Source organism: Dendrobates tinctorius, unplaced genomic scaffold (genome assembly GCF_039654945.1).
Source record: "Dendrobates tinctorius isolate UK_male_01 unplaced genomic scaffold, ASM3965494v1 ptg000311l, whole genome shotgun sequence".
In the NCBI taxonomy this organism is placed as follows: Eukaryota; Metazoa; Chordata; class Amphibia; order Anura; family Dendrobatidae; genus Dendrobates; species Dendrobates tinctorius.
Window position 1 is genome coordinate 99,908 of NW_027361978.1, and position 17,772 is coordinate 117,679.

General features: G+C 48.8%; 1 protein-coding gene across 1 annotated transcript in view; it reads left to right on the forward strand.

Annotated features, from left to right (window-relative positions):
* The window catches only part of OBSCN (obscurin, cytoskeletal calmodulin and titin-interacting RhoGEF), a 636,219-nt gene that overhangs the window by 69,079 nt on the left and 549,368 nt on the right, over positions 1-17,772 (forward strand). The window contains exons 30-35 of the mRNA XM_073561015.1: positions 581-847; positions 1,127-1,396; positions 1,504-1,770; positions 6,509-6,775; positions 8,096-8,368; positions 11,940-12,206. Of these exons, the coding sequence (XP_073417116.1) occupies positions 581-847; positions 1,127-1,396; positions 1,504-1,770; positions 6,509-6,775; positions 8,096-8,368; positions 11,940-12,206 (1,611 nt within the window). The remainder of the gene's footprint in view (positions 1-580; positions 848-1,126; positions 1,397-1,503; positions 1,771-6,508; positions 6,776-8,095; positions 8,369-11,939; positions 12,207-17,772) is intronic.

Consider the following 17,772-nt stretch of genomic DNA (forward strand, 5'->3'; position numbering starts at 1 on the left):
GGTTGGTGGAGGGAGTTAGGTGAGGGAGTGTTAAAAGGAAGAGGTAGGAGGCGGTAGGTGGGAGCCAGAAGCTGGAAGTGGGTGGTTAGAAAGTAAGTGGGGAGGACAGCAGTGGGAGATGATACTAGGTGCGGGAAGATGGAGGGAGGAAGGAGGTTAGTTTGCCTGGGGAGGTTGGTAGAGAGAGGAAGAGGGGACATGTTAATGGACTTCTGGATTACATGCAGAACAATTCCATTCCAGCGTCTGCCAAAGTGTCAGTATTCACAATTATTAGGCTCCTCCAAATTGCTGCTTGTATCACACTCCTGGTCACACTTCCTGTGGTTAATGCCAAGTGCTGCTTGGAGGACCTTCATTAATCTAGGTTTTTACACTTGAGATAGCAGATGCCACATCAGTGGGATTTTTGGATGGGTCGGGACCAGATTAATGCACTGCATGAATAATGTTCCTATGATGACAATAATCTAGCAGCACAAAAGCAGAAAGTATTGTCATAGGGACTCCACTAAGGAGGTGAGTCTTTACTACAGCCTGGTAACATGCTGGAATGGTTTTTGTTTTTTTTTCCTTGTAGAGAAGCCTGCCGTGTTCTTGAAGTCTCTGGATGATGTGGTGGGGGAGGAGCGAGGGTCAGTCACGCTGAAGTGTGAGGTCTCAAAACCCAAAGTCACCGCCGTATGGAAGAAGAACGACCAAGTCCTGCCGCATGGAGACAAATATCAGCAGGTCGAGGCAGGAAAAAGCGTGTCCCTCACCATCCACCACCTGAACAAAGCCGACGCCGGACTCTACACCTGTGACATCGGCACCGATGTGGCCAGGTCCAAAGTTGGCGTGCAAGGTAAACACTACATTCCCATCATCCCCGTGTCTGTGGTACGGGCTTGTCACGTGGACATACATGAAGGATAGCGTTTCTACAGTCATTAGACCGTAACCCGGTCCCACAGGTGGCTGCACCAGATTAGCAGAGGGTGCGATCGGGACCTTACACTGTTTGATCCATAATCATGGTACACCACTAATAATTAGTACTTACCGTAGATTATAATTACCACCCCCTCACACTCTCATGTAATCTGTAAACTCGGCCTCTAATCCTCCACTACTGTCCTTGCAGAACTGAACATCGGGATCACTAAACGTCTGAAGAGCACAGAGACCAAGGAAGGCGAGAGCTGCAGCTTCGAGTGCGTCCTGTCTCATGAGAGCATCGATGAATGCTCCTGGACGGTGAACGGAAGGGACATTGAGAATGATAAGAGGTTTGAGGTGTCCAACAAGGGTCGGAAATACCTGCTGAACATCAAGGACGTGAAGGCCAGCGATGCCGGGGACGTGATATTCACAGCTCGGAATCTGACGTCCAAAGCTACGCTGACCGTCATAGGTGAGGAGCGCCATGAGGCCGGGCAACGAGATGTGATGCACACATCTATGACGGGTTTAGGGCTGTTGTCTTGATCTTCTCGCCATCAATCTTCCTTTGTATTTCAGAGAAGCCTGCAGTTATTTCCCGTCCCCTGGAAGACAAATCCTCCGTTGCTGGAGAAGACATTGTGCTGAAATGTGAACTCTCCAAGGAAGACACAAATGTCAAGTGGACCAAAGACGGGAAATTGCTGAAGAAAAGCCAGAAATATGAGGTCTGCCAGGAGGGAACGGAGACCTGGATTATAATTCATGAGACCTCTGCCAAGGACTCTGGAGAATATGTCTGTGAAACCTCCATCTCCAAGACCAAAGCCTCAGTGCAGATTGCAGGTATGTAATGATGGTTGTGGAAATTGACGTAAAAACCAGGAGAACATACAGACTCTTTGCATATGTTCACCTTGGTGAATCCTAGCACTGCAAGGAAACAATAGTAACCACTGATCCATCGTGCTACCCTGTATATAGTACACTGCTAAGCACTGAGCTTCTGTACTGCCTTGTACACAGTACATTGCTAACTACTGAGCCACCATGCTGCCCTATACACAGCACAGTGCTAACTAGTGAGACACCGTTCTGCCCTATACACAGTACAGTGCTAACCACTGAGCCACCGTGCTGCCCTATATATAGTACAGTGTTAACCACTGAGCCTCTGATCTGCCCTATACACAGTTCAGTGCTAACTACTGACTCACTGTACTGCCCTATATATAGTACAGTATTAACCACTGAGCCTCTGATCTGCCCTATATATATAGTACAGTGCTAACCACTGTGCCACCATGCTGCCCTATATATAGTACAGCATTAACCACTGAGCCTCAGTTCTGCCCTATATATAGTATAATGCTAACCACTGAGTCACCGTGCTGCCTTATATATAGAACAATGCTAACCACTGAGCCACCGTGCTGAACTACATATAGCTGGGGGATATTATAGTTAGGTATCTGCAGGTGATTAGCGGGGGAGATATTATAGTCCGGTATCTGCAGGTGATTAGCAGGGGGATAGTATAGTCCGGTATCTGCAGGTGATTAGCAGGGGGGATATTATAGTCCGGTATCTGCAGGTGATTAGCAGGGGGATAGTATAGTCCGGTATCTGCAGGTGATTAGCAGGGGGGATAGTACAGTCCGGTATCTGCAGGTGATTAGCGGAGGGATAGTATAGTCCGGTATCTGCAGGTGATTAGCGGAGGGGATATTATAGTCCGGTATCTGCAGGTGATTAGCGAAGGGGATATTATAGTCCGGTATCTGCAGGTGATTAGCAGGGGGGATAGTACAGTCCGGTATCTGCAGGTGATTAGCAGGGGGATAGTATAGTCCGGTATCTGCAGGTGATTAGCGGAGGGGATATTATAGTCCGGTATCTGCAGGTGATTAGCGGAGGGGATATTATAGTCCGGTATTGCAGGTGATTAGCGTGGGGGATTTCATAGTCCGGTATCTGCAGGTGATTAGCGGAGGGGATATTATAGTCCGGTATCTGCAGGTGATTAGCGGAGGGGATATTATAGTCCGGTATCTGCAGGTGATTAGCGGAGGGGATATTATAGTCCGGTATCTGCAGGTGATTAGCGGAGGGGATATTATAGTCCGGTATCTGCAGGTGAATATCGGAGGGGATATTATAGTCCGGTATCTGCAGGTGATTAGCGGAGGGGATATTATAGTCCGGTATCTGCAGGTGATTAGCGGGGGGGATTTCATAGTCCGGTATCTGCAGGTGATTAGCAGGGGGATAGTATAGTCCGGTATCTGCAGGTGATTAGCAGGGGGATAGTATAGTCCGGTATCTGCAGGTGATTAGCGGGGGAGATATTATAGTCCGGTATCTGCAGGTGATTAGCAGGGGGATATTATAGTCCGGTATCTGCAGGTGATTAGCGGAGGGGATATTATAGTCCGGTATCTGCAGGTGATTAGCGGGGGGATTTCATAGTCCGGTATCTGCAGGTGATTAGCGGGGGGGGATATTATAGTCCGGTATCTGCAGGTGATTAGCGGAGGGGATATTATAGTCCGGTATCTGCAGGTGATTAGCGGGGGGGGATATTATAGTCCGGTATCTGCAGGTGATTAGCGGGGGGGATATTATAGTCCGGTATCTGCAGGTGATTAGCGGAGGGGATATAATAGTCCGGTATCTGCAGGTGATTAGCGGAGGGGATATTATAGTCCGGTATCTGCAGGTGATTAGCGGAGGGGATATTATAGTCCGGTATCTGCAGGTGATTAGCGGAGGGGATATTATAGTCCGGTATCTGCAGGTGATTAGCGGGGGGGATTTCATAGTCCGGTATCTGCAGGTGATTAGCAGGGGGATATTATAGTCCGGTATCTGCAGGTGATTAGCGGAGGGGATATTATAGTCCGGTATCTGCAGGTGATTAGCGGAGGGGATATTATAGTCCGGTATCTGCAGGTGATTGGCGGGGGGATATTCTAGTCCGGTATCTGCAGGTGATTAGCGGGGGATATTATAGTCCGGTATCTGCAGGTGATTAGCGGGGGGGATGGTATAGTCCGGTATCTGCCAGTGATTGGCGGAGGGATAGTATAGTCCCGTATCTGCCGGTGATTGTCGGGGGATAGTATAGTCCGGTATCTGCAGGTGATTAGCGGGGGGATATTATAGTCCGGTATCTGCAGGTGATTAGCGGGGGATAGTATAGTCCGGTATCTGCAGGTGATTAGCAGGGGGATAGTATAGTCCGGTATCTGCAGGTGATTAGCAGGGGGATAGTATAGTCCGGTATCTGCAGGTGATTAGCAGGGGACTAGTATAGTCCGGTATCTGCAGGTGATTAGCGGAGGGGATATTATAGTCCGGTATCTGCAGGTGATTAGCGGGGGGGATATTATAGTCCGGTATCTGCAGGTGATTAGCGGAGGGGATAGTACAGTCCGGTATCTGCAGGTGATTAGCGGAGGGATAGTATAGTCCGGTATCTGCAGGTGATTAGCAGGGGGGATAGTACAGTCCGGTATCTGCAGGTGATTAGCGGAGGGATAGTATAGTCTGGTATCTGCAGGTGATTAGCGGGGGGGATAGTACAGTCCGGTATCTGCAGGTGATTAGCGGAGGGATAGTATAGTCCGGTATCTGCAGGTGATTAGCAGGGGGATAGTATAGTCCGGTATCTGCAGGTGATTAGCGGAGGGGATATTATAGTCCGGTATCTGCAGGTGATTAGCGGAGGGGATATTATAGTCCGGTATTGCAGGTGATTAGCGTGGGGGATATTATAGTCCGGTATCTGCAGGTGATTAGCGGAGGGGATATTATAGTCCGGTATCTGCAGGTGATTAGCGGAGGGGATATTATAGTCCGGTATCTGCAGGTGATTAGCGTGGGGGATTTCATAGTCCGGTATCTGCAGGTGATTAGCGGGGGGGATATTATAGTCCGGTATCTGCAGGTGATTAGCGGAGGGGATATTATAGTCCGGTATCTGCAGGTGATTAGCGTGGGGGATTTCATAGTCCGGTATCTGCAGGTGATTAGCGGGGGGGATATTATAGTCCGGTATCTGCAGGTGATTAGCGGGGGGGATATTATAGTCCGGTATCTGCAGGTGATTAGCGGAGGGGATATTATAGTCCGGTATTGCAGGTGATTAGCGTGGGGGATTTCATAGTCCGGTATCTGCAGGTGATTAGCGGGGGGGATATTATAGTCCGGTATCTGCAGGTGATTAGCGGAGGGGATATTATAGTCCGGTATCTGCAGGTGATTAGCGGAGGGGATATTATAGTCCGGTATCTGCAGGTGATTAGCGGAGGGGATATTATAGTCCGGTATCTGCAGGTGATTAGCGGAGGGGATATTATAGTCCGGTATCTGCAGGTGAATATCGGAGGGGATATTATAGTCCGGTATCTGCAGGTGATTAGCGGAGGGGATATTATAGTCCGGTATCTGCAGGTGATTAGCGGAGGGGATATTATAGTCCGGTATCTGCAGGTGATTAGCGGGGGGGATTTCATAGTCCGGTATCTGCAGGTGATTAGCAGGGGGATAGTATAGTCCGGTATCTGCAGGTGATTAGCAGGGGGATAGTATAGTCCGGTATCTGCCGGTGATTAGTGGGGGGATAGTATAGTCCGGTATCTGCAGGTGATTGGCGGGGGGGATTTTATAGTCCGGCGTCTGCCGGTGATTGGCGGGGGGATATTATAGTCCAGTATCTGCCGGTGTTTGGCGGGGGGATATTATAGTCCGGTGTCTGACAGTGATTGGCGTGGGGATATTATAGTCCGGTATCTGCCGGTGATTAGTGGGGGGATAGTATAGTCCGGTATCTGCCAGTGATTGGCGGGGGGATATTATAGTCCGGTGTCTGACGGTGATTGGCGGGGGGGATATTATAGTCCAGTATCTGCAGGTGATTAGCGGGGGGATATTATAGTCCGGTATCTGCCGGTCATTGGCGGGGGGATAGTATAGTCCGGTATCTGCCGGTGATTAGTGGGGGGATAGTATAGTCCGGTATCTGCCAGTGATTGGCGGGGGGGATTTTATAGTCCGGCGTCTGCCGGTGATTGGCGGGGGGATATTATAGTCCAGTATCTGCCGGTGTTTGGCGGGGGGATATTATAGTCCGGTGTCTGACGGTGATTGGCGTGGGGATATTATAGTCCAGTATCTGCCGGTGATTGGCGGGGGGATAGTGTAGTCCGGTATCTGCCGGTGATTGGCGGGGGGATAGTATAGTCCGGTATCTGCCGGTGATTAGTGGGGGGATAGTATAGTCCGGTATCTGCCAGTGATTGGCGGGGGGGATATTATAGTCCGGTGTCTGACGGTGATTGGCGGGGGGGATATTATAGTCCGGTGTCTGACGGTGATTGGCGTGGGGATATTATAGTCCAGTATCTGCCGGCTGCCGGTGATTGGCGGGGGGATAGTGTAGTCCGGTATCTGCCGGTGATTGACCGGGGGATATTATATTCTGGTGATTGGCGGGGGGATATTCCCTTGACATGTGCGTGTGTTGGACAGCAGATCAGTGATTTGTCCCTGTAGTTTTAAGCCTTCATATTTTTATCTGTAGAAAAACCCAACAGATTCACCAAGGACATTTCAGATGTGAAGGCCGAGGAGGGGGAAGCCGCCATCTTTACCTGTGAGACCGAGAGAAGCCCTCTGACTGTGAAGTGGAGGAAAAGTATCACTGAGCTCAAGACATCCAAAAAATATGAGATAAGCCAGAAAGGGAATGTCCTGAGACTCACTGTCAATGAACTGGAGAAGAGCGACAGCGACACTTACATCTGTGACATCGGAGACGCCCAGAGCAAGGCTTCCCTAACTGTCACAGGTATGAGCAATCCTGCCTGTACCACGCTGCCGGTACCACACGGCGGTACCACGCTGCCCATACCACACGGTGGTACCACGCTGCCGGTACCAAACGGCCTGTACCATGCGGCCTGTACCACACAGCAATGGATTGCAGATATGCCACTTTATGTGAAAATGTGGCAGCTGTTAGTAGGGCTTCCACATAACGGCTTAGTATAAGCTACTCTACTTATCAGATCCCAGGGGTGGTCCTGACCCTCACTCTCTAACCTGTGTATAGGGATCTGGGCTTACATGGTGGAGCAAGCTGGCTGTAGGAAATGTTGTCACGTGGGGTCTATACCAAGTGGTCAATTCAGGGACAAAATCAGTAGGCAAGTGGGTGGTAAAAAAACAAACCGAGGCCAGACAACAGGATGCACACAATAATTACACACAGGAACCCGGGATCAGAGTGACCAGGTCTAGATGAACTTATAACCGGCAGCAACAGGCTGTCTGCTGAGGTTTATTAGAAGGAGCCGCCCATGGCTCCCAGCAGAGACCTAATTACATACCAGCTCACTGCTGCTAAACACAGGTGGACAGGAAAGGGACAGCTAGTCTGAGCAACCTTAGAGCTTAGCTGCCACACGCTGCTGATGTCCAGCAGTTACTGCTGTGTTAGTGCAGCACCTCACAGGTACCAGGGAGGGGATCTAGCAGCATGGTCAGACTCACATGTGACAGTCTTGGTTTTGCGGGAGGCTGCCTTATGTCTTTCTGTACTGATTACTTGAATCCATATCTAATGATTGAGCAATGTTCACAGACAAGAGACGCCGGAGGTCGGTACATTTGTTGTTTTTTTTTAAGTTTTAATGCTGAGGTGATGGAGCTCGATATGCTGCACCTCTAGGCCTACATTCTGTAATAATGTAAAGGTCGGGGGATCATTGCTCATGTGCTGAGCTGATGGTCCCTATATCTGTGGCCCCTATTGTCTGCTAAGATGGGGGAGGTAATAATGGCAAGGTCTCCATATTGCAGTCCGCACTATGAAGTTGGGATTTTATAGTCTACGTCCTTGTAGTTTTCTGGAAATGTTGACTTGTCAGTACATGTCTGTATCGGATGTGTCGCCCCATTGTTCTAGCGATCTTCTGTTAGCTTGTCTTCCTCCACAGAGGTTGGCTTCTTGTCAGTACATTGACATCCCTAAAAAGTCTCTTGTCCGATCTGCCGCAGACCATGTAAAGCCTGGAACACCCGAAGAATGGCCGTGCAGTTACAAAACGCTGATCTTCCACGTAACCTTCCAGGATCTTGGTTTCTCAACTGTCTGTGTTCATTTTAGGCCACAAAGTTCTTATAGTAGAAGATCTGGAAGACGTTGATGTTTATGAAGGTGAATCGGCCATGTTTCAGTGTAGGATCTGTCCGGTTCATTACCAGAGAGTACAATGGTTCCTGGATAAAACCCCACTACACACCAATGACGTGAATGAGACGCGAGCCCTGGCAGGGGGCTACCACACGCTGCTGCTCAAGAACTTGGGTGTGAAGGACTCTGGCATGGTCACATTTGAAGCTGGGAACCAGAAAACTTCTGTAAAACTTTTAGTGAAAGGTAATAAAACAAAAATAATGAAACAGTAAATAAGTTGGATTGAGTAAAACGTTAGGAAATGCCCCAAATCCTGAAGACGACCAGAGTCACATGAGGAATGGAGCCAAGCCCTTACATTTAGTCCATGTTTTGCTTGCATAGCAAATATAAATGAGTATATACTATGACTAATTCTATGAAGGCTTCCACGGAGAAAATCATACTGAATGAATGGGACGCGACACACTCTACAACTCTGGTCTTATTATTCTAGGAACGCCCTCAGTCACCAATTTAGAGATATGGATGGGGGGAAAGTGTTGTGCTTCACTGTGAGACCTCCATACCACACGATCCGGTTGCCTGGTCCAAAGACGGGAGGTCCGTACAAGATGCTCCAAGTGTCAATACGCTGGCTATTTGTGACGCAACTAGCCAAGACGGAAAGTCAGCATGGTCCTAGTCGTGAAGTAACCCATGGAGAATGTTCTTTAGTAAAATTAAAGCCTTTATGGGAAATCGGGAGATATTTCCAACTTAAAGGGAATCTGTCACTCCTTTTTTGAGATATCATGTCATATCATTCAATTGTGTGTCATATAAGGATTCTCTTAGTACTTTTGCTTCCCCCTGACCCCGCACCTTTCATGCATAAATACCTTTTTTATATCGGTTCAGATGTATGTAAACTGCCACGGTCCGGTCCGCTGGGCGGGGCTTATTCACCTGCTCCCTCCCTCCCTGTCTTGCTGTATGCATTTCTTCTTGTGTAGAGCAAGACAGGGAGGAGGGAGCAGGTGAATAAGCCCCGCCCATCGGACCGGACCGCGGCAGTTTACATACATCTGAACCGATATAAAAAAGGTATTTATGCATGAAAGGTGCGGGGTCAGGGGGAAGCAAAAGTACTAAGAGAATCCTTATGTGACACACAATTGAATGAAATCATTATATGATATCTCAAAAAAGGGCTGACAGATTCCCTTTAATGATAGATGACGTAGGGCTAACAGCAGTTGAAATTTCCTTCACAATTTGAGGTTGTGTTTTTCCAAAACTGAAGTCCGGAGGTATAGAAAGACTAGAATTATTTGTAAGACCTAATTAATCTTCATCTGACTAACGATGACGGAGCCACAAGAACACCACCCTAGAATACCAGGAACGCTTCCTTCACGGCTGATGGAGTACTTTATGTAGAAGATGGAGCAGTCAGGTCCTGCCTTCATGTTGTATTCTCTGCTCTGACACAGATCTTCTATAACATTGATACATTGTAACAGTACGATTCCCGAGAACAAAGATCATGATTGATCACTTGTTGAGAATTACCAACTAACTGTTCCCCATGAACAAGCCGCCATGCAGCAACATCCGCACCGTCTCAGCTGCCTACGAGCTCCGCACTACACGTATGACTGCAGGAAATGTAACTCGTACCTCGTCTCAGATTTGGGGATGCGACCGGATTGTTGTAGACCGCTCAACGTGTAAATCTTGTAATGCAGATTTTCCACAAAAGGTCATTAATACACGTTCATGTGCTCTACAGGTAGTCATGTCACAATAATGTCTGTACAGCGCTGTGGAGTTAATTGCACCATACAAGCGGGTAGAATGCATAGATAACAGTTTTCCAGGGTGTTTGTGGCACCAATGGGCTGCCAACCGTTCTTGAATTTTGTAGAATAGTTTTTCTTTTAGGGCTCCACAGAAATGATTGTCCATTGTGTGATTATCTATTGGACGTCATATCAACTCCTGCTCTAATACAATCTTCAGATGTGACGAGCAAAAGTCATATCTGTACTCTGTAAACTCTTATGTTTTTTCCTCTAGACTTTTCTGTTTTTCAGCCAATCCTGTTTCCTCCACAGTCCCGTGTTCTCCTCTGTCCTGCTCTTGTCTTCTCTACCCTCCTCCAGTCTCCTCTGTTCTCCTTCAGACAACCGTGCAGTCCTCCAGTCTCCCTTACCTTCTTCAGTCTCCTCCAGTAAACCATGCCCTCCTGCAGTCTTCCTTCGATTCTTCTGTCTCCTCTGCCCTCCTCGTGTCTTCTTTGCCCTCCTCCTGTTTTCTTTGCCCTTCTCCATTCTCCTCTGTCCTCTTCCAGTCTCCTCTGTCCTCTTCTGGTCTCCCCTACCCTTCTCTGTTCTCCTCTACATCCCTCCAGTCTCCTCCATTCTCCTCTGTCCTCTTCCAGTCTCCTCTGTCCTCTTCTGGTCTCCCCTGCCCTTCTCTGTTCTCCTCTACATCCCTCCAGTCTCCTCCATTCTCCTCTGTCCTCTTCCAGTCTCCTCTGTCCTCTTCTGGTCTCCCCTGCCCTTCTCTGTTCTCCTCTACATCCCTCCAGTCTCCTCCATTCTCCTCTGTCCTCTTCCAGTCTCCTCTGTCCTCTTCTGGTCTCCCCTGCCCTTCTCTGTTCTCCTCTACATCCCTCCAGTCTCCTCCATTCTCCTCTGTCCTCTTCCAGTCTCCTCTGTCCTCTTCTGGTCTCCCCTGCCCTTCTCTGTTCTCCTCTACATCCCTCCAGTCTCCTCCATTCTCCTCTGTCCTCTTCCAGTCTCCTCTGTCCTCTTCTGGTCTCCCCTGCCCTTCTCTGTTCTCCTCTACATCCCTCCAGTCTCCTCCATTCTCCTCTGTCCTCTTCCATTCTCCTCTGTCCTCTTCTAGTCTCCCCTGCCCTTCTCTGTTCTCCTCTACATCCCTCCAGTCTCCTCCATTCTCCTCTGTCCTCTTCCAGTCTCCTCTGTCCTCTTCTGGTCTCCCCTGCCCTTCTCCTGTCTCCTCTGCCTTCCTACTGTCTTCTCCAGTGTCCTCTGCCCTCCTCTGCTCTACTACAGGCTTTTCTTCCTTCCTCCAGTCTCCACTTCTTTCCTCGAATCTCCTCTGACCTTTTCGGTCCTCCTCCAGACTCTTCTGTCCCGTTCCAGCCTTCCTGACCTTCCCCAGAATCCACTGTGCCCTTCCAGACACCATAGTGCCCATTCAGACCCCACTGTCCTCCTACAGACCCTTCTATCCTGATAAGACTCTTCTTCGCGCCTCCTGGTACCTCTGTCCACCTCCAGACTGTTCTCGTCTCCTCTAGACTTCTGTTCCTCTCTGGACTCTGCTGTGCAAAGATTGAGGAGGAGACATCGCTCAGTGACTTATCCCCTGCAGACCGGATGGAATGAGCACAGCAACCTCCAACATGCCTGATCCTCCTCTTCCTCGTCATGCATGGTCAGAGGGCAGTTGACTTGTCCCCACATTGTTTTCTGTGTATGGTCAGCCTATGTGGCAGAGATTTATGGAAGATGAGATGTCGGCGATGTGTTCTTCCTGTTTGTCATCACGGCAATACATTGTGCATAATGTGACATTACACGGCCCACGCTGCCTGCGACCTCTGGCAGTGGTGTCCTTGTATCGCCTGCCTCTTCTTTCTGACGTTGACTCTTTTCTGTGTCTCATTACTCTCATGGTTGCACCATTATCAGGCCTGAAATTGGAGGCAGCCATGAGATTGATTATTTTGAGCAAACGGTGAGCATCACGATGTTATCCGATGACTGACACCACTGACTGTGTATATTGCATATTCCAGCTGTCCAGGCTTTCTTCAAGCGTGAGTTGCAGAGCGCGGAGGCCGAGGAGGGATCCACGGCGACTCTTTCCTGTGAAGTCTCCAATGAGAAAGCTTCGGTGCAGTGGAAGAAGGATGGCAACCTCCTCAGGTCCAGCAACAAGTATGAGCTGAAGATGAAAGATCGCAGGGTGGAGTTACTGATCCACAACCTGGTGAAGGAAGATTCCGGAACATACGTGTGTGAAACCGGGGAACGGACATCGTCGGCAACATTAACCGTCAAGGGTAAATTCGCAAGACATCTGGATTTCCTAACGCCCTTCGATTACTTGATTGTGCTTCAGGGCATCAAATAAAAAATATGAAGATACTTTATAAATAACTAGCTGAAGAGCATGGCATTGCCCAGGCATAGAAACTAACTGTGGGTAGTTATAACAAATTATATTTTCCCCACACTCCTCTCATTTTCCCCTCACACCTCTCATTTTCCCCTCACACCTCTCATTTTCCCCTCACACCTCTCATTTTCCCCTCACACCTCTCATTTTCCCCTCACACCTCTCATTTTCCCCTCACTCCTCTCATTTTCCCCTCACACCTCTCATTTTCCCCTCACACCTCTCATTTTCCCCTCACACCTCTCATTTTCCCCTCACACCTCTCATTTTCCCCTCACACCTCTCATTTTCACCTCACACCTCTCATTTTCCCCTCACACCTCTCATTTTCCCCTCACACCTCTCATTTTCCCCTCACACCTCTCATTTTCACCTCACACCTCTCATTTTCACCTCACACCTCTCATTTTCCCCTCACACCTCTCATTTTCCCCTCACACCTCTCATTTTCCCCTCACACCTCTCATTTTCCCCTCACACCTCTCATTTTCCCCTCACTCCTCTCATTTTCCCCTCACACCTCTCATTTTCCCCTCACACCTCTCATTTTCCCCTCACACCTCTCATTTTCCCCTCACACCTCTCATTTTCCCCTCACACCTCTCATTTTCCCCTCACTCCTCTCATTTTCCCCTCACACCTCTCATTTTCCCCTCACACCTCTCATTTTCCCCTCACACCTCTCATTTTCCCCTCACACCTCTCATTTTCCCCTCACACCTCTCATTTTCCCCTCACACCTCTCATTTTCACCTCACACCTCTCATTTTCCCCTCACACCTCTCATTTTCCCCTCACACCTCTCATTTTCACCTTACACCTCCCATTTTCACCTCACACCTCCGCATTTTCACCTCACACCTCTCATTTTCACCTCACACCTCCGCATTTTCACCTCACACCTCTCATTTTCCCCTCACACCTCTCATTTTCCCCTCACTCCTCTCATTTTCCCCTCACACCTCTCATTTTCCCCTCACACCTCTCATTTTCCCCTCACACCTCTCATTTTCCCCTCACACCTCTCATTTTCCCCTCACACCTCTCATTTTCCCCTCACTCCTCTCATTTTCCCCTCACACCTCTCATTTTCCCCTCACACCTCTCATTTTCCCCTCACACCTCTCATTTTCCCCTCACACCTCTCATTTTCCCCTCACTCCTCTCATTTTCCCCTCACACCTCTCATTTTCCCCTCACTCCTCTCATTTTCCCCTCACACCTCTCATTTTCACCTTACACCTCCCATTTTCACCTCACACCTCCGCATTTTCACCTCACACCTCTCATTTTCACCTCACACCTCCGCATTTTCACCTCACACCTCTCATTTTCCCCTCACACCTCTCATTTTCCCCTCACTCCTCTCATTTTCCCCTCACTCCTCTCATTTTCCCCTCACACCTCCGCATTTTCACCTCACACCTCTCATTTTCACCTCACACCTCCGCATTTTCACCTCACACCTCTCATTTTCACTTCACACCTCCGCATTTTCACCTCACACCTCTCATTTTCACCTCACACCTCCGCATTTTCACCTCACACCTCCGCATTTTCACCTCACACCTCCGCATTTTCACCTCACACCTCTCATTTTCCCCTCACACCTCCGCATTTTCACCTCACACCTCCGCATTTTCACCTCACACCTCCGCATTTTCACCTCACACCTCCGCATTTTCACCTCACACCTCCGCATTTTCACCTCACACCTCTCATTTTCACCTCACACCTCTCATTTTCCCCTCACTCCTCTCATTTTCCCCTCACACCTCCGCATTTTCACCTCACACCTCTCATTTTCACCTCACACCTCTCATTTTCACCTCACACCTCCGCATTTTCACCTCACATCTCTCATTTTCACCTTACACATGCACAACATCTTCCTGTAATACTGAAGTAAAATAATGACCGAATATTGAGGTAAAATACTGATGAAATACTGACTTAAAATACTGACCAAACACTGAGGTAAAATACTGACCAAATGCTGAGGTAAAATACTGACCAAATACTGAGGTAAAATACTGACCAAATACTGAGGTAAAATACTGACAAAATGCTGAGGTAAAATACTGACAAAATGCTGAGGTAAAATACTGACCAAATGCTGAGGTAAAATACTGACCAAATACTGAGGTAAAATACTGACCAAATACTGAGGTAAAATACTGACCAAATACTGAGGGAAATGACTGACCACAAATCACTGAGGTAAAATACTGATGGTAAAATACACTGAGGTAAAATACTGATTAAACACTGAGGTAAAATACTGACCAAACACTGAGGTAAAATACTGACCAAACACTGAGGTAAAATGCTGACCAAATACTGAGATAAAATGCTGACCAAATACTGAGGTAAAATACTGACCAAACACTGAGGTAAAATACTGACCAAACACTGAGGTAAAATGCTGACCAAATACTGAGATAAAATGCTGACCAAATACTGAGGTAAAATACAGACCAAACACTGAGGTAAAATACTGACCAAATACTGAGGTAAAATACCGACCAAATACTCCTTAACTCTTCTGCCAGTTTTAGTCAGGGGACATACCCAGCCTGCTGCCCAGGTAGGGAGGACACCAGTGCTGGGCTGCCTGCACCTACTCTCACAGACCACACCTGCCTGCTACAATCCCCTCTTGCAGTGAGGAATCCCGGCCATTTTTACCTTGTGCTTTGGGTGACTAAACGCTACAGCAGTATTTCCCAGGAAGGTTTGTGTAATGCCAGCAATAGGGGAGACTCTCGGGCATGCGCAGTGCCGCTCTTCTTGTACATAGTGAGGCTGGAGTGCGCACAGCTGGCACTACGCTTGCAGCACCTCAGTCAGCGGACAGCTCCGCTCTGCAGCACCATGACCCAGGTAACTGGCGCCCTGCTCGTGCCATAGCCCCCCTCCAGGCATCGTCCTCCCCTCAACCAAATGTCATCTGGTGCTTGATTACAGATCACGGGCTGCAGGGATCCATCCACACAGCATCATCGCAGAAAGGCTGCACGGAGCATTCTGCGTGTGGAGTGGGCGTGGCTTGACACATACACACACATACATACACACACTCAGTTTTATATATATAGATCTTGTAAGAACCATCTTCTTCAGTCTTGTGTCTACAGCTCCCCTGCAGATCTGTGTCTCTCCCTAGTGACAGTCTACAATGCCTGTGTCGTGGGATTCTGCAGTCTTGTGCTACTGTCTGAGCATTCCCTCCTAGATGACCTCCATACAGTAGACCTGGCCTGCACTATCAGACTAACCTGGCAGTTGTTGAAGTCTGTAACCATGGAAACACATACTTGTGCATAGGAGCTTGTGACGAACAGCCCACCGCCGTTTGTCCACTTACGGGCGACTAACGGGGGTCCCGCTGCCACCAAAGCGCGACGGACGGCGGACCCTGTGTCACCACTATGTCACAGTCCCACCACTGGCACGGGTGTATCAGCAGACGGAGGGACGAGACACACTGCCGGCACACGGCTATCACAGGCACAGTTGGGGCTTATCTTAGTTATCCCACCACTGGCACCATGTGACCAAAATATCCAGCAAGCTACTCTCGCTCTACAATTTGCCGCAGGGGGAGTTTAATTTGGATGCCCCGCCACTGCGATCAATCTTCCAAGTACTGCGGGGATTTATGTATATCCCACTTTCTCAGTTCCAATTTGGAACTCGCAGCTCTCCGGCGCCCCCCTTTACCCTCAGGTCAGTCAGGGAACTGCACCTAGGATAATTAGTCGCCGGACGGACTGCCTGTTGTGAACCGGCAATTGGGCTTCTGCAGTAAGGGATTTATCAATGCTGTGGCCGCAGCCCCTCATTCAGCAATATAAGACCCTTCTGTACTGCCAGCAAGCCGCAATAGCCGTACACAACGCGCTGCCACCAGTCACGGTTACTTAATTCACAGTGTTAAATTAAGAGGGTCCGTGGCAAACCCCTTGAATTAGTAGCGATTATCTATCAAAGGCGTATAGTTCGATTCTTAGAGCATGGAGACAGGCTAAATATTAAATCATTTATTTTCCGAAAGAGGACAGTGATTACAGATAAAAGTTGCTATAAAATTGAGACATAAAATATGTACATTAGACAAGTATAAAACAAAGTGGATGAAAGAAGAAGGTACACTCACATTTAGTCAGTTGTTGTTAGGCATCCCATGTGGCTTTAAGGGGGGTGGAGGCGGAGCTGCACGTCTCCACTCATCTGGGTTCTGCTCAGCACGAGGATTGGAGCTCTTCTGAGCTGGTTTTGCCAGGGAATGCCTTATAGACTTTCCTATGTGACATCACGGAGAGGTGCATTCTGGGTTGATCCCACCTCTCTCATCCAAGTTATATTTTGGCTACAAAACTTAGATTAGCTATAACTTTATGGGAGAAGCTGGTATGGACTCATCAGTGGTATCATGTTTCCCAGCGTAATGAGCCTATCAAGAAAACATCAAACATCTATGCGATATGACCGTCCATTTGGGCGCAAATCATATCTCAGGTTCTGGACATGTTAGGACTTCGGAAGTGACACTGTAGCGGGGCTGGGACCGCTCGGATCACAGAGATATGGTTATTATATCTCTATGTTATAGGGCTTTCGCAGGGCAGGCTCTTAAAGGTTTACTTCTAACTCCTGATTTCAAACAAAGAGTTTTCCTTTCCCGCACTTTTTTTTCCCTCTTTCAGCTGAGGCTGAGAGAAGCCAAATGGTGTGGCAGGAAGTTGATTTATAACACCTGGGGGGGGAAGGGAAGCTGCTGCAGTGTGCAATGTAACTGAGACACTGGCAGGCAGCTTCTTACAAAATGGAGGATTTTTTGCACATTGCAACAGAAAACATATCTTGCAGACATTGTACATCACACCTCCCCCCATAAGAGGGCGCTAAGGAGGCATTACCTCTCGGTAATCGGCCATGCGCACCTCAGCGGGTTCGCCCCGGCGGGACAACCCATCGGCATTGCCGTTTTCACTGCCCTTCCTGTGTTTTACAGTAAAGTCATACTGCTGAAGGGCAAGGCTCCAGCGGAGCAATCTTCCATTGGTTCCGGACACTGTGTGCAACCAGCTCAGAGGGTTGTGGTCAGTTACCACCGTGAAGGCGCGCCCGTACAGGTAGGGCTGCAAACGCTGCAGTGCCCACACCATGGCCAGACACACTCCTTCTCGATGGTCGAGTATGCCACTTCCCTCGGCAAAAGTTTCCGGCTCAGATACAACACGGGGTGCTCTTGGTCCCCCGAATCGACCTGGCTAAGCACAGCACCGAGGCCAAACTCGCTGGCGTTGGTCTGTACCAGAAACGGGCGACTGCTGTCGACTGCTCTCAACACTGGAGAGTTGCACAGGGCTGCTTTCAAAGCTTGGAAAGCCGCCTCACAGTCATCTGTCCAGTTGACTGTTTGGGGTAGCCTCTGCTTGGTGAGG